This window comes from Oculina patagonica, chromosome 4, assembly GCF_052425735.1.
Source record: "Oculina patagonica isolate OP01 chromosome 4, crgOcupat, whole genome shotgun sequence".
Lineage (NCBI taxonomy): Eukaryota > Metazoa > Cnidaria > Anthozoa > Scleractinia > Oculinidae > Oculina > Oculina patagonica.
The window spans coordinates 55820730-55844087 of record NC_135761.1 but is presented as its reverse complement, the minus strand read 5'-3'; the positions used below and the strand labels follow the sequence as shown (position 1 = coordinate 55844087).

The window sequence follows — 23358 nt, the reverse complement described above, 5'->3', positions numbered from 1 at the left end:
AATTTGATAAGAACTTACTAATTCTTCTCGGAAAACGGACTGTTCATTTGGCGTGACCTCAGCGATCATGAGAACCTGTCAATCAAATATGTCTGGATTTATCAAAACCGGGTCAAAGAAAAGTGATGTCAGTATACTTGAACATGTACGTTACTGCGCGGATTGGCTTAAAACCCCGGGGGGGGGGGGGCACTTCCTATAAATGGGCTAATGGGGATGTGCCGCTGGATGGGGTCGCATTTTCACGACTGGACTGACTATAATGGGGTCGCCATTTCAAGCATTTTTTATAGGGTGACTAGAATGGGGTCACACTTTTCCGGGATTTTGAGAGTACGAAAATCTGGCAAGTTGTGATTTATGAACGGAAATATTCGCCGAAAAAAATGTTACCGTATTTATTGCTGTTGTTCAATATTTGACAAACGGCTCCCAGAAAGTGACTAAGTTGGGGTCGTAAAAATTAAATTTATCCAAAAGTGACTAAGATGGGGTCTATAATTGGCCATAGAATATGACTATAATGGGGTAGGGGTTCTGAGAGTCCAGCGGCACATACCCAACAAAAATTTACCCAAGTACCCCCCCCGGGCTTAAAACGCAACAAGAAAGAGAAAAAAAGAACAACAGCGCTGCAAGGTAGAGAAGAGAGAGGAAAAGAGAAAAAAAGACTAATAGTCCCTTTAGTTTCTATATCGTCGAGTCTCTGGCGAGAAAAAACACGTTTACATCGATTTGCGCTTAAAACGGTAAAATTTCATTGGCCTGGTTTTGAGAAATCCAGACATTATATATATTGATTACATTTCGTAATATACTGACATGACCAGACCTTGTGAGTGCGTCTGGAAGGTTTCAATGTCACACGTCGCTTTGCTAAAGAGATTTATCCTTTACAGTTATAAATATAACTCACAATGCTCCAGCTGATGCTCCCAGTGGCTTTAAAGGTCAAATGAACAGAAATTTCAAAATGCCATTTTAACCCTATTCAGACCGGGGGGGGGGGGGCTTTTGAGGCCCGCGCTGACTTTGAACTTTTATAACTTTTTTAACATTTAACCAAACGCTGCCAAACTTTCTGAGTTTTCCTAAAATTTAGCTGGCAACAAATTGGTAGGGTTAGATGATGTGTCAGGAACTTGACATCACCATGGCAACGGCATTTTGATAGGCATGTTTTCCCAAATTTGTAATTTTGCGTGTTTCTGTTAATAAAAATCAACTTAAATGGCATTATTTTACATTTTTACGAGTTAAAAGCACATTTTCATTCATTTTGAGTACTTTGCAATGATTTTGGGTGGTTTTCTGGCATTTTGGAAAAATTTTGAAATCCAAGATGGCGGATCCAAGATGGCGGCTGTTTTGACATCATGATGTAATTGTCACGTGATGTGACGTCACCATCCCACGTGACGTATACCAAAAGAAAGAGTTTCGGACGTACAATACATCCTATAAGTTTCATGGTGATTGCTTAAATATTTTGGAAGTTACATAGGGGGGGCTTCCGAAGCCCCCCCGGTCTGAGAAGGTCCAAAAAAGCCCGGTCTGAATAGGTTTAACCAACCAACCGCTAAAACTATCCATTATTGAGTAAAATTAAGAAAAATTTTTGCTTCCCGAGCCTCAAAGCGTGAATAACAGCAAAAATTACGAAGATTTCCGAAGGCTTCACGAAAACGTTTTTGAATGACTGCGCACTAAAATGGAAGGAATGAAACGAGTTTTTGATGTCATAATTGGTGTTTTTGAAGACGACCGCAGACCGATTCCTCACACCGCACCGGAGACAATGTCAAAGACAATGTCTGGTTGAAAATGAATTTATATTTTACTTGAGGATCTCGCAACTTTCGGACGTATTCTGCTTATTTATTGCTTTAAGAACAATCTCCCGTTGAATATTCAAAGAGAACGTTTAACCCAAAATAGAAAACCAAATATTAGCCGTCGTGGCTGACGTTGTCCAAAATACGCAGAATTTCGTCATTTCACGTTGTTTTTCGGAAGAGAACGGCTTTGAAGTGTACCAAGATTCAAAACGCACGTGCATAGTTAAGGCTGGTTCTCATATGATCGCCCCGATCGTCTCTGTCGCTTCTGTCGTTTGCAAAGTCTGAGGTGATTGGAGCAAGCAAACTTTTTGAAGCGACAGAAGCGACAGAGACGATCGGGACGATCATATGAGAATCAGGCTTTAACGCACGTGCAGATAATTCTGCTCATTAACGTTAAATGCTAACGAGAAGAACAATAGAGATTCCTGATTTGTTTTCATACCAGCGTGCATTCTACCTATGTCTAGGCTTTTGTACATTATGCTTTTGATTCCCCACTAAAATGCTCCACCTTAATGCTCCATTTTTCCCACTAAAATGCTCGGTCCCCCCCCTAAAAGCCACTAAAATGCTCGGATAATGCTCATTATACAAACGTACAAGTGTTGTAAGTAACAACAACAACATATACCAAGTACATAAATACAGCCAAAAAAATCATAATCCTTAAAATCATCCACGAGGCTTAGTACAGAAAGTAGTTGACTATCTCTAGAAAGTTATTTGTAGTTGAATTTTGAGTTTTAGTCTTTATTTTCTTGGAAAAAAATAATTTATTTTTTATTTTTTCGGGAAAAAATCAATTTCCGGGAAAATGCCACTAAAATGCTCGAATAATGCTCAATGCTTTTGCCTCACTAAAATGCTCGAAAAAATGCTAGCATAATGTATAATGGCAGGATCCCAGCAGGACTCCCACCAAGATTCTTGGCAGGATTCCGCCAAGATCCTGGTTCATTTATAACAGAGGATGCAGTGTACACTCAACTATCTTTATTGCTACTTTGTTACGTGAGTCCTTTTGTACATAAAGAATGTGACTCAATCCTATATATGACTATATTGATAATAATCAAGTGTGTTTTGAAAACAGCTATTATTCACAGTTTTAAAGTTGTATAATAAAACAGTGAAATTTCCTCAAACTTCTGTTATCTAAAATTTTTCTCAAAATTCCTAGATTAAAATTCGAATTCTCCTAAATACTTCTCAGTCATTTTTCTAAACATTAATTTTGAGAATTTGGAGTAAATTAACGAATGCGTTAGGTGGTGTTTTTCCTCACTACTTTTCGTTTGTAGAAAATGCTAAACTCTTGTCATACTATAGAGAAATTTTAGAAAATGCAAATTCTTTTAACTACCGTATTTAGCTACCTTTAAACTACGAGTCGTTACACAACGGCTATTTTTAACACAGCAACTATGTACAAGCATAAATTTGTATACAGAGGAAAATTTCCACAAACTTCTATAATCTAAGAGTATAAACATTTCGATGCCATACTTAAAATGTTATTTTTCCCTACTTTCCTCTAAGAATCTAAAGTATGTCAAGACAATACTCTTTTTCAGACAATATACTGATATCGTAAGGAAAAATGAACTGATTAGTACTGATGAATTTGCTGGAATTTTTCATTCAAAGTTAGTTTAATTCTTTTGTAACATTTTCGGTGCACCAGGCTGCTATTAAGCAACTGTTTTGCTGAGTGACATTTTTATCATACGCCGGCACTACAGTTTAAAAAACGAGCATTTATATTCACAAAATACTGATCAAATTGGCAACTTCTAATTCTTGAATTGAATTGAGCTACTCAAAAACATATATAGTTAAAATAGCAAAATAAGTTCGAACGATTATAAGTGATATCTAATAAAAACAAAACCCTCGGTTCGTCTAGTGATCATGTTTGCTACTGTTCTCATCCTTGGTATGCTGCTTGCGGCCTCTGTCAACATTTCACCAGATAAACAAGTGCAGTTAAGGACGCTTACAAGGTCTCTTCAGGCTTGCAAAACTACCACCAAAACAGAAAGAAATATAATATTTTAATAGTGTTAACCTTTAGGTCCCAACTGTCCACGGATTAGGTTCCAATCAGTTAAAAGTGGGTATAACTAATGTTTTGCTATTAGTTTAAGTAAATGCTCTTGTCTCATTTTATTCATTTTGGACAGTATTATGACGTCACGGGATACGTGACCACCAAAAAAGATTTCAATTCAATCCAATCCAATCCAATCAATCAATCAATTAGTCAGCCTGTCAGTCAGTCAGCCAGCCAGTCGGCCAGTCGGTCAGTCAGTCAGTCAGTCAGTCAGTCAGTCAGTCGGTCAGTCAGTCGGTCGGTCAGTCAGTCAGTCAGTCGGTCGGTCGGTCCCTCGGTCGGTCGTCGGTCGGTCGTCGGCCGGTCGGTCGGTGTCGTCGGTCGGCGGCGTGGTCGGTCAGTCAGTCAGTCAGTCAGTCAGTCAGTCAGTCAGTCAGTCAGTCAGCCAGTCAGTCAGTCAGTCAGTCAGTCAGCCAGCCAGCCACCACCAGTCAGTCAGTCAGTCAGGAAAAAATCAGTCAGTCAGTCAGTCAGTCGGGAAAAACAATATTGCTTCAAACAAAAAGTGGGGAAGGGGATATTAACAAAAGGACAAAGGACAAGCCGTGCCTTAACATGCTTGATGTTTAACAAGAGCTCTCTTTCTATGGTAAAAATATGTTGCCCGTTTGGTGGTTTTATAAAGGTAGCAAAACTCATAAAGTTTCTTTGATTATACTGTACCTCATGTTTGTCAACACTCATCAGAAACCTTTTCCATTTCTTGACGCATGTATGATAGGGTTGTTAGGGCTTTTTCTTTCTCTTTTCTGCCTTCCATCAATTCTATCTCTGCAACGCAGATGTCCAGAGGATTCTTTAATTCATTATTGCGCATCTCTTTCCATTCCAGCGGCTTATAAAGAGGAAAAAGTTTCTGAAAAGAACTCTTGGAGTGCGAAAGAACACAATGATGGAGGGCAGTGTTTCCGTTATAGTCCTTGCTTCGAACATTAATGTCTCCCGGACGCGTCATGAAAGTAGGAACTAATTTAACATTTCCTCCTCTGATTGCCACTGATAAGGCGAACATTCCTGGAACAAGTTTCCTGGCCGTCGGGTGGTTTGTGTCAAAATCATGAGAGAGCTGACAGTTGAGGTCTACCTTTCTTGTAGTGATGAGGTACTGCATCACATGTGGACTCATGGAAGGCAGAGAACAGGCTTTTAGGAGTGCGGTGTAGCCATTTTTGTCGGCTGCTTGCAATTCATTAAATGTAAGGTGCGAAAGCTTGTTATAAACTTCGTCTGTAGAAAGGTCGTTACTGCCTCTTTCCTCAATTTGCGCTTTGCTATAACCTAAAATTTCTTTGTATTCCCGCCAGAGATCCACGATGATTCCCGTGACACGATTGGTTCCCTCCATATTTGCGGAGATATTGAGATCTGTCTTAGTTGTTGATTTTCTCGATTTAGATTTTCCACCCGACGCCTCCTGGCTATCACTTACGGTGCTGGCGTTGCTGTCATCATCAACTTGCCAAACAGCTCTTTCATCTTTTTTATCTTCAGCATGCAACATGTTCTTGTTCGCCTTCTTGTTCTTGGATGCCTCCTCTTCGTCACGTATTTCTCCCACAGAGCTTCCTTTGCTTCCTTCAGTCTTGGTCTCCACTTTCTTCATCTGTCCATCTCTTTTTTCAGAACCAAGCATGGTTTGCAGGTCACTGGCTGACGCTTTGCTATAGTTGTTGCTCGTGGCTTTTCTCAAATTCTCCTCTCGATGTGCCACTGACACGATGCCCTGACCTTTAATGAGAAACTCTTTTTTATCTTCATTATTGCGCTCTACCATGTCTTGGACTGGCTCAGTCTTCATTCTTTTGACTTTGCTTTGTCCCTGGATTTCGCGGTCTGCTTGTGAGGTTTCGCGACTGCATCCTTTCCCTCTATTATCGCTAATGCCGGGTACGTCTTTGCCTTTTTCAACAGTATTTAATTGTGATTCGTGGCCTTCTTTGTCACGTTTTGTTGTGTTTGGACCAATGCTCACTTCGCCTGCACCAGCAGTGGGCAATCCTTTCTTCTTCCGACTACTCCCGTCTTTTATTTTTCTCTTCTTGTTTTTAACGGGATCATTCGTGGATTCTTCAAGAGATCTCTTTGTACCTTTGGTCTTGTTGTCTCTGTGTTTCACAGGTTGGGATAGGGTACTTTCCTCCACATTACTGGCGTGAACCTGGTTGTTTTCAGCGGTCACATCCTCTCTCTTTGCACCTTTGGTCTCGTTGTCTGTGTGTTGCACAGGTTGGAATAGGGTACTTTCCTTCACATTACTGTCGTGAACCTGGTTGTTTTCAGCGGCGATGTCCTCTTTGATGGAATTCAAGGCTTCTTCATTGGCGACCTTGTCTTGTGAAAATGACGCTTCAATCAGAATATATCGCAAGCAATGCTTCCGCGGATCAGCTGCGGAATAAATGGCAAATTGAGCGTTTCTGTCTCTCATTTCCGAACAGAAACAAATCCCCTTTTTAGTTGGTATGGTAGTCAGCGTCATTTGAGTCCACTCTTCCATTACTTCCTTTGCACTTGTGACGAAAACTATCTTCTCTTTAGTGCTACAGAAGGTTGAATCCAAAAGATTGAGGTTTTTACGATCGGAATTGGTGACACAGTAGGAAAGAATAAGGACTGGAGTTCCATTGGCAAAAGCTTCCTCTGTTCCCTCCTTTGCTTCGACTTGTTGAACAATTCTCGCAGGAGAGACTGGCTCTTCAATATCCTCTTGTCGGTCATATCCGATGCATCCCTTGAAACACTTATCAGGACCCTGGATGTTCACAAAGTTGCGAAGATGCTCCAGGATTATTCCCTCTTCCAAATCTTTGGGCAGTTCACTTACACCTGGTCTGTCCTCTAACGCGCAATTATCTTTCCACTTAAAGATATTTGGGAGAACTAAGTTGTTTATCCAATCATTGTGCTGTACTTTGAGAAAGTGGTAACGATTGCACTTCACAACCCACAGACCAGCTTTATCGCAGTCATCATTAAAGCGTAGGTCTTCCCAGCAGGGCCATGGACGGTAGAAGACACCCTTTTCCACTGTGCTCTTGACATTCAATAAAGTGGCAGCGTACACTTGAGTTTTTGCAAAAGGACTCACTGCTCTTGGAATACTTCTGAGAAGGCCTAGTACACCATAACTCTCATGAAGCTTGTCACCAAACAGCTTAGCTGGACCGCTGTAGCTATACAGTGGAAACTGCTGAGCATCCATCGGTTCTTTGAAAGGATAAGGCTCTAAGCTGTGCGGTGGGGTGTCTTTCCCTTCTGTTATTTTCTGAAGATTCGTGAAAGGCTTATAAAACGAACAACTTTCCATCTTCATTAAACCATTGCCATCTCTTGCAACTAGTTCATCGGAGGCAGTTTGGCGATCAGCGGCAAGTACTGCTTCGGACATCACGGCTACGTTGTCATCAATGACGAAAACGTATTCCAGATTAAGGGAAAATGCCAACTTCTGAATGAACAGCCTGGCGTATCCCACACCTCCTTCACTCGGCCCAAACTCACAGTTTGGCAAACTTTCTGGCAATTGGAAGATAGCAAGGACCTTTCCCCAAGTGGATCTGTAAGCTTCGAACTTGCCACTACGAACAACGACAGCTTGCACATAACTAGCAACCTTTCCCTTCTCTTGCATCACGTGATGATAATTCAAGGTGCACTTTCGAGGGTCATCTCTGTGTGATGGATGAAATATCCAATACGGTAAAGTGGGAGAATTGGCTGCTGCTTCAGGCCATTCGACGCCGGCAAAAGCCCCGTTTGTTGATCGAGGGTTCTTGAGATATTGAAGCAGGTGGCTGTAGGGTGGGCGACTGCTTGGAAGTGAACATTTTATAGAGACTGTTATACCATCGATGTTTATTTCCAAGTTTTCCTCCAAAACTGATTCTTTGCCTTGAAGAAGTCTTCCACATCCGACACAGTTTTGGAAATGATACCAATGCCAAGCACGTAACACGTCTTCTTTACAGTCAGTTTTCTGATAATGGTAAGTTGACTTGGTCGGGTTCTGTGCTTCTCGTTTCATAAGGATGTAGGGGTTCTCCTGTGTGACATGGGTGTAGAATTGCCCTCCGATGGAGTACTTTCCTGGTACCACTGGTTTTTCGTAAAGGCTTAGAGAGAATTGAATTGTTTTCCAATAGGGAACTTCCCAGTCTTGCACTTGGTTGTTGTCATTGGCGAGGAATTCTTCAGCTGAATTGCAATCAGTGTGGCAGTAAAAGGCACCTTCATCTAATGCAGCTGTTGAAGTGGAAGGTACCTTTTCCTTTCCAAGAATGTCCATTCGCAAATCTTTTATAAGGCAGAGATATGTTCCCGTCTTTCCAATCTGAGGCTCAGCTTGCAGAAGGATTCTGTTTGGATGCTTTAGGTCATTTTGATGATCGTAGCTATCCTTATGAGCTTCGTAATCTATCCAACGCAGTGACGAGGATGTGGCGTCTTTTTTTCTGCGAGTTTTTGTCATGTACCGGTCAGCTCTAGTACAAGAAATTGAGCTCATTGATGGGGACATTTCCACCGACGTTTTCAGTTTCTTGAACAGTTGCCTCCCTGTTAGTACATATGGGATACTCTGTACTTGATTGTCATTGATAGGGACCCCTGCATAACGGCACATTCTTCCAAGTTCTTGAATGAGAGTCGAAAGAAACAAAGGAGTTCCTTCCTTGAATTCTCGACTGTTGTCATAGCTCAGTCGAAGGTCCAGGCAATCGAAGCTTCGGGGAAATGTATCTCCCATACGACCTTTATCAACCAGTATGAGTACACAGGCCAGGTTTTCCAGGTCTTCATACTGTGTTATTAGCTTATGCACATGTTGACAATTAACGCACTTCTTTCGACCAGCTTGTAGCTTCAACCCGGGGCAAGGGCAATCCGGAAACTCGAACGTGCATTTTTCTGGTTGAAGCTTTCGGAAGAAAGGACTTGACGATTTCATCAGTTGCTTCTCAATCTGAATCCCACCGTAGTCTTTGATGACTTCAAAGCATTTATCAAGGGAAGACACTGTTCGCGCCAGACGTAGGGTGAAGAAAAATTGATCAGCGGTTTCCATGCTCTTTGCTCGTACAATTTTCATTTTACCTCGTTCCCCTTTGCCACTTTGAATAAGATTTTTGGTCAAGGAAGATGTTTCGAATTCTTGAACAACATGGTTCCAATTTTCAATCATCTCCTGACAGCCATTCTCTTGTAACCTTTGTTCGATATCTTCCACGATGCCGACTGGGTGCGTGTCTTCCTTTAGTTTCCGTAATTCAAGCTGGGAAAGATGCATCAGACAGGCGACAAATGAAGTAGCCATCACCTCCTTGAGCTCCTTCCATTTCTTCGTCGATGCCTCTTTTTTGTGACATCTTGCTACTCCTTTTAAGCTTTCCTTGAAAGAGGATTTTACCTTTTTGCGGAGTTCTGTTCGAACAAATTCAAATGCGTCGGGGTTGATATACTTTCTCGAGGTTGCTGCTTTTTTGGTGAGTTCCATGGTAAAGGAATTGAGAGTTCTTTCCAAATTAGCAGCAGGAGAATCGTCAGAATCAGGATTGAATGCTTGGCGTATTTTCTCTTCACTGCCATAAACGCTTGCATGGAGAATGTGGTAGCAGTACTCCGCACATAGTAAGGCATCGGGTGGGAATGAAGACGAATCCTTATCGCTTTTGGATATTTTCTTTTGCCTCTTCGCCTGGTCCACGACTCCTTGAAAAAATTCGTCCTCTCTGATCTTTTGTTCGCTACGGTCGGAATAGTTGATAGTGCTCAGGTAGTAGTTTAAACTCATATACTGTTGCCCAACAATGCCGACTTCCATTGGCCCAGACTGATCCATGTAGAACTCGAAGGCCACTCTAGCGAGTTTATGCTTTGGTTTCATGATGCAGACACCACACTTTCTTTCAATATTGGCGGATTGTAAAGTGACACATTCGTGTTCATCAACGGCAATGAAGTGATCTGGGTTTTTGCAGGAAGAAAATGCGAGAATTCCAACACCAAAATCCAACTTAACTTCAAATGTAGTTGGCTGTAGAGGATCAGCTTTGGCTATCAGATTTCCGTGTTCATCCGCAGTTATCGTCAAAGGCTTCGCTAGATCTTGTCCGTTTGTTGCCATCACTTTCAGAATCACAATACCACGGCTGCCTTGTACAACGAATTCAGTTGCTTCGCTTTCGTTTGATGTAACACCCAGCTTGTCCTTCAAGGACGAAACGTGAAGGTATTGGTATCGGGCATCTGGCAAGTTTAAGGAAGATTTGAGCTTCATCCTCATCCCGCCTTCAAAATTCTTCAGTTCAACCTCTGACCAGTGGACAACGTGCAGTTCTACTTCCTTTGAGTTATTCCGGACATGTTCTTCTAAGTCAGGCTCTCTTTCTAGCACCACTAGATCGCCTTCTTCGTAGTCTCTTTCGGTGGTAGACACTTTGTCATTAAGAAGGACACATGGGACCACAGGAAGACGAGAGTTCTGTGTGAGAAGATTGAAAGGTGTTGCAGAGATTTGAACTACGACCACGTTTTGGGGAGAATTGCCTTTGCACCATTCATTAATGAAAAGATTATGAGCAGAAGATTTCTGATCTTTATCTTTCGTGATTCCCCAGTGACACTCGTCTGCAATGACGACGAAAAGAGTGTTAGGCTTTTCTCGAACACCTCGTTTAAGGTTTTCAAAGTGGTCATCCGTTTCAAGGCTGCGAACATACATGAACATTCTTTTCTTTGCGTCGGGGTCATCTCGTGACTTCAGTTCTTCTTTCGATAGTACACCGGCATCGGGATGGCGTATCCTCTTCTCTGTCTGATCGCTGAGCATCCTGTACCGGGCCGTGTACACTACGAATTCAACATCATTGAAAACATCGCTCAGGCTAGTGATATTGTGGTAATGAAACATAATCGTGTCGATTCGTTTCTTTAGGATAGCTGCCATCTCTATTTGCGAAGGATAATAACAAGGCTTTTCAGGATTAGCTCGTACTTCTTCGTCAATCTCTTCTTCTTCGTCTGACAAGTATTTGTCATCCACAAAAGCATCGAGACCTTCTTCAGTTTCTTCATCGGCATCTGATTCTGCATCAGCAATAAGCTTGGTGGATGCTATAAGCTGATTAATTATTGATCGTAGCTCTCCAGAGGGGTCTATTTCATCGTTGATTCGAACGTCGACACTCTTGATGTCTCCCTGTGATGGGAAAGGGAAAATAAATTCGCCAATGCTCGTTTCGTGTGTACACGTTTCGCGCACCTTCGAGCACGTGTCCTTGCTGTCAAACCATTTGACACGTTTTTTGTTCCACCTTCGTAACTCGTCCCATAATGATGAAAAAGGATCAAAGAGTTCAATGAATCTATCTTTGTCCCGATCGGAGATTGTGTCCACGATCTCGGTTAGGAAGTCAACGAAAAGAGAATCAGTCATAAAATCTGGGATTTGCCAATAGAACACTTCTTCGTCTTCCAGTTGAAGAGTGCATATCGTATCCTCGGAGCTTGAGAAATGGACTACAACCTGTAGGGTTTCATCCGGTATAACCTCGCCTGCAATTTATTGAATATGTGATAAGAAAGCGATCCGAAAAACATTCTACATCTTACAAATTAAATCACGTTTTAACTGGCCATCTGCCAAAGAGGTTAAGTGGATAGTGGTTTAATAAGGCCACGTAATCCTAACGCAATAGCTTTCTTTTAAAGAGCTAGAGAACTACAATGCATTAACTTTATTGCATTTGAATCTCCCTAAATAGAGCTTTCAGTGAAACAGAAGACGTACGGATAGCACGTCCCGATAGGCACTGGTGTCGAATGCAGACTCTACCCCCTTTAAGCAAACATGTTTGTAATTTGCATAGAGAAATGTATGGCCTGGCGCTGGTGAAAAACCCTTTTAAAATGCCTAAAGATGAATTTCACCAGAACGTGGCTCTACAGCAATAGGACGTCTGGATTCCCTGTGGATATAGTTTTTTGTTAACCAAAAAAACGACTCGTCACTTCTTTGATCTCTCAAGAGCCGCTTTTAAAGCGATGATGTGTAAGTGATGACGTCATCGCTTTATGCCGGCACCCGATCGACAGGATCATTTATTCTTTTATCCTATTGCCAGTTGTCTGTTTCGCGTGATAGATCAGAAATCAAGTTCAATTTAATGAGACATCGCCGCGTAGAACATAAAAGCAAAATACTACCCTGCAGTTAGAATGGATCACTGCAATGAGACTAATTTTATATAATGGGATCTATTAGATTTAGTAGACAGAAATTTCTAATTCTAATAATATACAGGGCCGCTGTGAGCAAGAGACCGTTTGACCTTTCTCGGGTCTTAAAAGCTTGCTCGCGGGTATCGTATGTCGTTTATGGGATGTCACGCTACAATATAACGCAATTTTGCAGTGTTGAGATAACATAGGGAAATGTAAAACAAAAATAATAATAAAAAATAAAATATTACTGTTTTTCTGGGCCTGTGGATTCATATCTACTGTATATATTTGAATGCCATTAGATCCTAACTATGCTATTTATAGAATCCCTGACATTGTTTCTTATGTTTAAGAAATTTAAGCTGCAGTTGGACAACAGTCTTTTCATGCACAAAGTGTCAGCTACTTTTATTTATGTTAAGTTTTTGACAAATTCCTTCAAAATTATGTCAGACCCCTTGTGAAACGTCATCGCTTCTGCATGCATTGTGTGCCATTTATTAGAATCTCAGACCTCTATATCATGCATGTGCATCAGTGGAACTAAGCGTGCCGTGGCAAAAAAAAAAAACAGTGCCGTGGAAACCAAATCATTTCCTATTTTGCCGGTCCCTGTGTATTTAATTGACGTATTCCAAGAACACTGACTTACTTTGCCCATCCATGTTCTTTTTTTTAAATGACGTTTACCAAACCACGATTAATACCCTGAAAACCAGAGACAAAAGCAGTGAATATAGAGCTTGAAAACTAGAAATGTCCTGGCACTAGCTACAAAGCTCAAAGAATCCAGAGCATCAACAGTCACCTCCACAAAATAACTAAACGGATTTTTCCATTGTCCATTATCGTCTTTAGAAACAGAGATCGTTGTGGCCAGTACAGGAATAACGGCTGCTAGTCGGTTTTTATTCCCTAATTGTTTGAACATGTCCAAAGTACTAATTTCATTTTAGTACTAAAATCTGGAGCTAGCCAGAGGTTTATTTTTGGCTCTGACAAGTAGGGACGAGAATGCACATTGTCGAATTGTGTGTCGTTCTTGGTGCTGACCTCTGGACTCAGTGAGAATGCACATAACCGAATTGGGATTCTTTGAAATTACAGTCGATGCTCTCCTTTCGACCACCCTCGTAAGCGAGCAGCCTGTTTTTCGGTTCTGGATTATATTTCACACTGCGAAATAACATATCAGTCTTTAAATAGATTTACCTACAGCCCTTTTTTAAGTAGTTTCACCTGACAATTACAAACTGACTTTCGATGTGTAGCCATTCTCCAATCGGATTCATTTTTAGGCTATAATGTATCTAAATACTCCTCTTACAGGACATGTAAAAGTTCGTTTCGATTTTTAGCGTGAGCTTAATAAAACGCCATCTCAAGCCTGAGTATTTTCACTAAAATTTGAACAAAATTTCGTTTCTTTTGTTCGCGGGGGCGCTTCACGCGTGCGTTGCCCCCGAAAAGAGCCTGCTCGCGGGCCATTTTTGTCTGGCATTTATGCACATTAGTTCCTTATATTACTTCCTTATATGTCTGACAGTCAACAGTAAGGCGGTCGGACTAAAACGCAGACCACGCACACTGCAGACTGCAGACTGCAGACCGTGCAGACGGTGCAGACGGTGCAGACCGTGCAGACTGAGTAATTTTTTCTTCGTTTTTTTTTTTTACAGTGCGTTTTATAAAACTTTTGACGAACGGTTTCCATAGTTCGTTTGAAATTTGTGAGCTTCAGTGGTTATTTCATTACGTAGTTGTCAATCAAATTGCAAACTTCGAAATAATATTGTGAATTTCACATGCAGCGAGGTTGGCAGACCTTGGCAGGTTGAGAAGTTCGCAAGTTGAGAAGAAGTTCGTCCAATTCGTTTAATTAGATGAAATGAATCCGTTTCCAGTACAGCAAAAAGCAATCCCAAGTCCAGTAAGGCAGGAAATCAACGGACTAAAGCAAGGTTGCCCTGAAAATGGTTTGTGAATGTTACATCTGAGTTTTCGCAATGCCACCCGACACCCAACTAAAAATAGATACAAGTTCTACCGTGTGCAGTTTCAAAGCAAACAATTTCAACAGATGAACCGGTTTACATATAAAAATACTGTTTGCGTGTGCCGTAAAATTTTCATCAGAGAAAAAAAATCAGTTTGTAAAAAGCGCGGAAAACCAGAACTTTTCAATTCCGTGTTGTTATACTTCAATCTGTGTTAACACAACACGCAAATCGCGCCATCCGTCTGTTTGTGATTAACTCTGTTCGTCTGGAATAATTTATATTTATGAAAACATTATAGAATAAGCTTTGGTTGAAAATTTTCTATTTTCCTTAAATTAACTTATCAATAAACAACACTTGCTTTTGAACAATTGAAATGTGTATTTATTTACAAATTACTTATATTTTATTATTGAGGATGGTGTAATGAAATACCAAATTTATTCGGATTTCTCAAGAAAAACCCTCTATTCCCAAAGCATAAATACCAACAGAAGCATTTGATTACGTTAGAGCATTGAACAGAAACATGTAACTTAGCAAATAAACTACCCCCGCTCAGGTCGTTTTACCTATAACTTACAATGTTCCAATGTTTACAGTGTTTTAAAAAATGCGCTGTCTAAATAGCTAGGACCTAAATAAAATAATTCTTGTCCTTGAAGCCAACTTTCAATGATTTCCTGCCTTACTGTACTTAAAATTGCTTTTCCTTGTACTGTGAACAGATTTATTTTCTTTAATTAAATGAACTGGAGCGAATATCTCCTCAACTTGCAAACTTCGCAAGCTGCCAACCTCGCTGCACTTCACAATTTAATTTCGAAGTTCGCAATTTGATTGACAAATACCATTTGTAATTGGATTAGTGGAAAACACGGGGCCGGGGTCCCGGGGTCCCGGGGTCCCGGGGTCCCGGGGTGTGGAAAACACGGGGTGTGGAAAACGCGGGGTGTGGAAAACGCGGGGTGTGGAAAACACGGGGTGTGGAAAACGCGGGGTGTGGAAAACACGGGGTCCCGGGGTCTGTAGAAAACGCGGGGTCCCAGGGTCTGAAAATAATTTTTTGGCTAAAAAGACAAGTTTAATAATTTATCACCAAACTTAGGATCTTCGTGAAACGTCTTTCCTTGCGTTTAAAAGCCTAATATACATGTCATAAAAAAGCCATTCAAGTTTGTGAATCAAATACTTGTCCTTGTGATTTTTTGGGAATATCCGTTTTTTCCATTTTATAAAATTAACAATTTATCAGGAATCCGAAAATAAATATTCAGACAAACTACGCGCCAACTTCGCCCATATAGTTTTTGTTATCAAAAGACCAGTACAAAAAGCAAACCTGGTGTTCTGCCGAATAGGAGGACCGTAGTATAGCTGCCTGCCTCTAATTAATTTCATTACGAAATTTTTTTTTTAATACATAACATAACTTTACTATTTCTATAGCGCAAAATCCATGCATATATGATCTAATGCGCTTAATACTAGTCTATTCCACTCTTTTTCTTCTATACCAATCACCTTAGCGGCGTCTGCGTACAGGTTGCAAACATTGTCCGCCGAATAAAGTCAAAATATAATTCTTTTATCAACTACCACCCGATCGTGTATAAAGTCTGTCGCTCTCATTTCGGACTCCAGCAAAGACTCAACATTGATTTGCCATATTCATGTAGCTCCAAGCTGCAGCTAAAAGTAAACATTGGCATTTGCGTGGAATAACTTTGACATGCTACCGGTCATAAATCAATACACAGAAAACGGAGATTAGATATAACAACCATAATCAGTAGGGTACGGTGGATGAGTTAACTTCAAGGGTGGATCCAAATGAGACCCTCCCGATTTCTTCTTTCTCGCTTATTTCTTTCTACTGAAACTACGCAATTCCGTCCACAATTAACTTTTTTGGCCGTGTTTTCACGGTCGGCAGCTTAATAAAACACACCATTTCTTTTTAGTGCTGAAACCACGGCACCGTACGACGATTCATGAATGAAACTAGGCGAATGAAGACAATGAAGTCAGCACCTGTGCCAGATATGGGCGAAGTTGGCGTGTGGTTTGTCTTAATATTTATTTTCGGATTCCTGATAATTTGTTAATTTTATAAAATGGAAAAACGGATATTCCCAAAAGATCACAAACTTGGATTGCTTTTTTACGAAATGTATATTAAGCTTTTCAACGCAAGGAAAGACGTTTCACGAAGATCCTAAGTTTGGTGGTGATAAATTATTAAACTTGTCTTTTTAGCCAGCATTTTTTTTTACTTTCGATTTATTTTTAGACCCCGGGACCCCGTGTTTTCTACAGACCCCGGGACCCCGTGTTTTCCACACCCCGCGTTTTCCACACCCCGCGTTTTCCACAGACCCCGGGACCCCGCGTTTTCCACAACCCGGGACCCCGGGACCCCGGCCCCGCCCCGTGTTTTCCACTAATCCTTTGTAATTGGGAATGCAAATAAAGTGTGTTGTTGTTGTTGTTGTTGTTGACAAATACGTAATGAAATAACCACTGAAGCTCACGAATTTCAAACGAACTTTGGAAACCATTCGTCAAAAGTTTTGTAAAACGCACTGTAAAAAAAAAAAAAAAAAAAAAAAAAACGAAGAAAAAATTACTCAGTCTGCACGGTCTGCACCGTCTGCACCGTCTGCACGGTCTGCAGTCTGCGTGGTCTGCGTTTTAGTCCGACCGACAGTAAGGTTCGTGAAATAATTAATCCGTTACAAGCAACATGTCATGCAAGAGCAAACAGCGTGTAAATTAAGTCTTTTTGTCATTACCGTGGCCTCCATAGAAGCCTCGATACCTTGGTCTGTCTTAGTAACAATGTGACCTTTTTGTGATATAAAGGGAATATTTCATTACATCTTCTATTCGATAAGAGCATTTCTTGACCTTTCACTGATGCTTTCTGTGTCCACTGTCGGTATGCAAATTTCGCAGGCGTTCAATATTCGCCGAGTATTTAAGCATTTGGCGGTTGATTTGTCACTTGAGAAAACTTCTATTTCGACCTTGTTCAACTGTTTCATACACTGCAACGTTATTTAACGATTATCGTGATTCAGCCTGCCTACATAATAAGTTTTCCGCTTTCTGCGATTAATAAACGAAATGCCCCTCCCTTAATCACAGGGTTGTTTTGTTTACTTACGCATGTCTGCTTTGTTTTCAGTCTGCATTGCGTCGCCGTCGTTTCTCTGCGAGAAATAATAGACGACAACAGTTAAAATGTCCAGCAAGCTCAAGAGCGTCGTCATACGTAGTTTTGTAGAAGTAATAGAAAAAGGTCATTTCGATTACACAGGAAAGAAATAATTTTTTAGTTTAAGCGTCAGTGTTGCTTGATAACTGACCTTCGAATGTAAGTTCAACTACCAAACAGTTGTAGCTAGTTGTAAATGATCTTCGATTAAGAAGCCCGAGATCCGAAATAACTTTTAGTCTTAATTACCTTGACTCGGGACCTTGTATGTTTAAACCATTCTTCATTGTGTAACCTCGAACTGCAACAAATGCCTGCAAAGTTAAACACAAAAAACTTAATCCTTGTTCATGTGTGTGCATAAATTATGGTTGTTACGTTACAAAAGGGCATCATATAAGCGATCATCAGCTGCAAAATCGGTAACTTCCATCGCCATTACTGAAAGCTTACTGTAAACAGAGCGTTATTAACACAGCTGAATGATATATCGTGTTATATTGAGAGATAACGGTAAATGAAGCGTTATTTAGGTTAACTGATGAAGTGCATGTCTGCAGGTGTGCAGTCTGCATTCGTCGCACACTGCTCCATAATACTTACTTTTTTGAAGGTGTTCAGCACAAAAGCAGAACACAGCCGCTTCGATTTATCGACTGATGGGGCATGCTGGATTCTCTATGCACAGGGAATATTACGTATGCACTTTCTGTGTGACTCAATGCAATTTGAGAGGGTACATATTCTAAGAATTTGATATGGGCTTACTGATTTTTCTCGGAAAACGGATTGTTTTAAAATGCATTTAGCGTGACCTTAGTGATTATGGAACTTGTCAATCAAATTCATTGATATATTGATTACATTTCGTAATATGCTGACATGACCTTGCATGCGAGTGCTCCCGGAAGGTTTCCATGTCATAATTCTACACACGTCGCTGCGTTAAGAGATTTATCCTTTCACAGTTATAAATATAACTCACAATGCTCCCAGTGGCTTTTAAGCTGACTCGTCCCCAGTCGTCTTCATATAGCACGCGGCAAAGGGAGAAGCACGCGCGCGAGGTGGGGGAGCAGGGGATGATGGGAAGGAATTCGCCTCTCCCTACCCATCTCCCCTTGCGCTCCCTTTCTCGGTACCCGTCTCTCCCTCCGCTGTATCTTTGCCGCGTGCTGTATGAAGACGACTGGGTACGAGTCAGGCTTTTTTAAAAGCTCATTGTTGGAGCTTTAAGTTGCATCTGAATCAGGGGCGGATCTAGTGGGAAGGGTGGAGGGGGTGCGCACCCTGTGTGCAACGCTTCAATTTGATGTTATGAACTGTAGAACCGGCAATAAAACGTGTGCAACATCGATACCAACCTTCGAATAAATTCTTTATGCAAAAAGCCTCAGCAGTCAGCAACTTCCTCTTAACTCACTGGTTAACCTTCAATTATGGAGATGTGAAATTTGGTTAAACGGTTGCTTGCTGTGGATATCGCTACCCTTGCAAGGAAATGGAGCTTCGAACTCCAAACTTTCCAGCAGAAAATGCATATTTTTGTTGGCAGCCATTGTAGTCACATGATTGTCAACAAACTGGGTCGTTGGATGTCAATCAAGTTTGACTATCATTGTAGTCCGGCGGCTTAGCTCCTGAATTGTGCGATTTTTGATACAAGCACCAAACTTTGCAGGATTACAAGCATTCGCCTACTAATCAATTCTTGATATAGTGCCAACGCCAATTTTCTATTTTCAGCTAGTAAACAGCAATTTAAGTTTCAGCCGAGAGGCCCCCCTGCCCCTTCCCCACAAAGTATTTCTTCTTGTACTTTTATAAACCTTTTATTGTTGATTTTTATTCAAAAATACAGATATGAATGCTTTTAATTAGGCTTACAATTGTTATTTTTTACCATCTGTTTGATACCAATAATTTAATAGGAAATTATTGTATGGGAAAAGATTTTTCGTTCCCCGCCCTCTGCTCCCTCGCGTCTTTCGTTTTGCGCTAGCGTCCAGGTCTCTCGATCGGTGAACCGTTCGCTAACAGAAGAAAAATAGGAAAATATAGGGCTGTGAACAGTCTAAACTACAGCATTTCATTCCAAATTTTGTACGTGCGACTTGGTATCACTACCTGGCATAATAGTATTTGTCTAAAATAAAACAGATAAATATTTCAAACAAATATTTCACGAAATTTCATTGATTTTAACCCTATCCAGACCGGGAGGGGCGGAAAGTGCCCGCGCTGACTTTGAACGCTTATAACTTTTTCAAGATTCAACCAAACGCTACCAAACTTTGCGAGTTAATCTAAAATTGATCTGCAAATAATTTGGTAGGGTAAGTTGTTGTGTCAGGAACTTGACGTCACCATGGCAATGGCATTTTGACAGGCATGTTTTTCCAATTTTGTAATTTTCATGTTTTTATTAATGAAAAATTATTTTAATGCAATTATTTTCATCCTTTTACGGTTTTAAGCACAGTTTTATTGACTTTGAGTACTTTGCAGTAATTTTGGGCGGTTTTATGACGTTTTGGAAAAAATTCGAAATCCAAGATGGCGGATCCAAGATGGCGGCTGTTTTGACATTATGATGTAATTGTCACGTCATGTGACGTCATCTTCCCACGTGACGTATACCAAAAGATAGGTGTTTGGACATACTATATATTCCTTAAGTTTTACTGTGATTGCTTACATATTCTGGAAGTTACGGAGGTCTGAAAAGATCCAAAAAAGCCCGGTCTGAATAGGGTTAATAAATTAAGGTTTCCATGGAAACCGGTGTTTTTCGGGCTTGGCACTATATCTGAAAAAACTTCTGTTGGTGACCACTTTCATTGTGCCAAGTTTCATGCTTGTATCAAAAAGTGCACAATTCAACTAAAATTTCGAGCTAAGCCGCCGGACTATTGTGTGACTGACCGTAGTCCAACTGTAGCCCATTTTATAGATCAACATCCTACGATTACATTATTTTCGTCTGCTTTTTATGCAAATTACCAGTTGACCGTTGCAATTGACGTCATTGGAAGTATTTGTTATCTCGAAGCCTAAACAACCTTCAATCAATTCCTTTAATTTCAAAATAAGAACAAAAAACACAAGAAAATTATGGATGTGCAGATATTTCGGTTTTATTACAAAAAAACTTCCCTTAGGACAAAGTTCTAAGGAAAACCATGGATAGTAAATCCATGGGAAAACTAAGCAGTGCCAGAGAATACATACGCTTTGTAAGCTATCGCAAGACGCTTAGTGTCACGCGCTTAAGTAACCAACGATCCTAGTGCAATCGCTTAATAAAAGAGTGTATGCGAGACAATGTAGCGTATGTATTTCTGTTTAGCAATCATTTATAAAAGTTTGTACAGTGGAATCCCAATTTAAGGAGCTCTCGATTTCTCGAACTTCTCGGAAACTCCAGCCAAAAGTTGTTTTCCTTCCCTCAGTCAAAAACTTCGATTCAATTATACTCCCGATTTCTTGAACCAATTTTCATTTCCTTTGCAAGTTCGAGTTATCGGAGTTCCACTGTATTATTTCTCTGATTTCTCAATTGCGCAGATACGTATACCCTTTTACCTTGGAGGGCTCGAGAGCCAGCTTGTTGATCGCTTAACGGATTGCCCTGGTTTCCTTTCAAAATCTCCGTCTCACAAATGCCCCAGAGACGTTCTGCTGCAAACCAACCAGAAAATCAAATTTGGTGAACAATCTGCGAGCATAAATACTACTGACGGGAAACAGCGCCATGAAAAAACTACAGCCAAATAATACAAAGCTAAAACTTACTTGGGTGTGTTTGGTTTTCTGTTTGTGTACAACGAAGGGCAGTACAGCAATGGAAAATGTTCGCTACAAAAAGCATCGGGAGTTATCGACTGATCTCTCATACCGGGCAGCATTAATATTCACTGACTGATCAGGCATGCTGGATTCTGTCTGCAAAATGCAAGAAGAACTCGTTCGCTTACGCATCCACTTGGAAAAGACAGTAAAAAGGACTTGAGACGGTAACAAGATAGTTTACGGTCACTCCAACCGACTTGTTGTGCACCGGCTTAAATTTGAACTGCTTTAAGTGACGGTTTAATTCTAAGAATTTGAAATGAACGTTCCGCATCTTTCTCGGAAACCGAGTGTTCATTCAGCGTGACCTATCAAATACAACACACTGTCAATCATTTGCTCCTCTTTTACCTTATATCGCCCTAGGGGCCATCCTCGCTAACGTTATTGTTTATATTAAATCATGCAATAATAAAAAGTAATGCAAATCAAAACAAAGCAGAGTAAAAGATATAACGCTTTAGCTCGTGACACGCGTTTAACATTCTAATGGTTCTTTTCAAGAGCTAAGTAATTTTGCAATTTCAAATAATTAGATCACGGCTACTAGCTTTCAAATATGCTATTTCTGGAGACTCCCGTTGAGTCGCGTGATTTAACCTCGGCTTAAAACGTTGAAGCCCAAACCTTATTAGACTACGAGCAGTTCCTATTTATTTTCGCAGTCCGTCGAGCGTGAAGCGAAAAAAATGTCGGATGTCCGAGCAAAAATTGGGAACGAGGAGAGGCGAGGCGAGGGGCGAGGCGTCCCCAATTTTCGCGCGGTGATTGCTTTTTCGCTTCAAGCTCGTCGGACTGCGAAACTAAATAGGGACTGTTCGTATAGTCTAATAAGTTATTAGACCTTATGAGAAACATCTTAATGGATACAATGTCAAGGAAATGCGGAAGGATCTGGCAGTAAATGAACATATTTAAAATGTGGTAAAACGTGCAGAAATTGCTCGGGATGGTAAAATACCGATCATTTAGTAAGAAAGCGAATTTGCGATCTTATTTGATATTCCAGCTGGCTATCCACAATAACGACAATCGGCAGCTGAAACGAAAGCAAAACGAGGAAATGGTTTTTGCTGGTGAAATCTCAGAGGCAGTACTATATTCTTAATTTGTATGCGTGTCTCAGGTTTGGTTTTCTATGCACTAAGCTTCGGGCTCAGTTTTCCTAAAATCATTCAATTTTCAGCCTCGGATTTCCAAACAAGGGACTCGAGTCTCGGCTAGTCTCGTATTTTACCATTCTCCCTAGTGTTTGAGCTTCATCCGTTTCGGAATGTCAGGTTACATCATGATGCAGTCATTCGTACTGTCGACGAAAGAGATTTACAAAAAAGAGACGGTTTTATTACACTTCAAGGAGGCAATTGAATTATTACAGTTGAATCCCGATAACCTGAACCCTCAATTACTCGAACCTTTTTTAATTCCCCTCCAGGTAATTTTCTTACTAATTTTTTGCCCTCGATAACTCGAACCCCCGATAATTCGAACCTTTTTCGATTTACCTTGAAGGTTCGAGTATCGGGATTCAACTGTATGCGAGCTTGGGTCAGTAAAAGGTTTACAATTCAGAAAGGTAAAGGTAAAGGTAAAGCAACTTTATTTATACACGGTTTGTGGGGCCGTGTATATGAAACAAATATAATATATTAAATAAACATAACATGGTTAAAAATCCCAACTGGCAGGAGGCAGACCAGTTGGCTATTTACAAGCATGACCGAGAATTTGAGCTCGGGGCAACCGAGAACAAATCCAGATAGTGGTCAGAACGGGACTTGAAGTCCGGCGCTCTAACCACTCGGCCACGCTGCCTCCACCAGACAGGGGACATAAGGAACCCCGCTTACAGGGCCTGGTTGTTGCATGGCGGAAGCACTATGCACTTGAGTTTGCTGATGTTATAGCTCGTAAGACAGTCAATAGAAGTAAGTAGAAAACTCGGGCTGGTAGTCCGGCTAATTATTAAATACACACAGCATTTTGGCACATGCTGCGGCTTCGCTAATGCAGCCTGCTTTGCTGGTCTGCGAGAATGATGTAGCTCTCGTCAAGCTTATTAAATTTAGGATATGCCCCTGGACTAATCGTTAAGTCAACTATTGTTTC

The 23358-nt window shown here is 40.8% G+C and overlaps 1 protein-coding gene across 2 annotated transcripts; it reads right to left on the bottom strand.

Annotated features, from left to right (window-relative positions):
• Positions 1 to 2822: 2822 nt before the first annotated feature.
• Positions 2823 to 21233, bottom strand: LOC144650730 (uncharacterized). 2 transcript variants are annotated; one of them, XM_078510472.1, is made up of 8 exons: positions 21193 to 21233; positions 20983 to 21078; positions 18762 to 18828; positions 17647 to 17711; positions 17347 to 17392; positions 12830 to 12885; positions 4621 to 11508; positions 2823 to 3867 (listed from the first exon to the last, which is right to left on the bottom strand). In XM_078510472.1, exons 6-7 carry the CDS (start codon positions 12840 to 12842, stop codon positions 4631 to 4633), a joined length of 6891 nt encoding a protein of 2296 aa, XP_078366598.1. In that variant the 5' UTR covers positions 12843 to 12885; positions 17347 to 17392; positions 17647 to 17711; positions 18762 to 18828; positions 20983 to 21078; positions 21193 to 21233; the 3' UTR covers positions 2823 to 3867; positions 4621 to 4630. The 2 variants fall into 2 exon arrangements, with proteins under 2 accessions (XP_078366598.1, XP_078366599.1); XM_078510473.1 differs by lacking the exons at positions 18762 to 18828; positions 20983 to 21078; positions 21193 to 21233 and adding an exon at positions 18001 to 18358.
• Positions 21234 to 23358: the final 2125 nt, after the last annotated feature.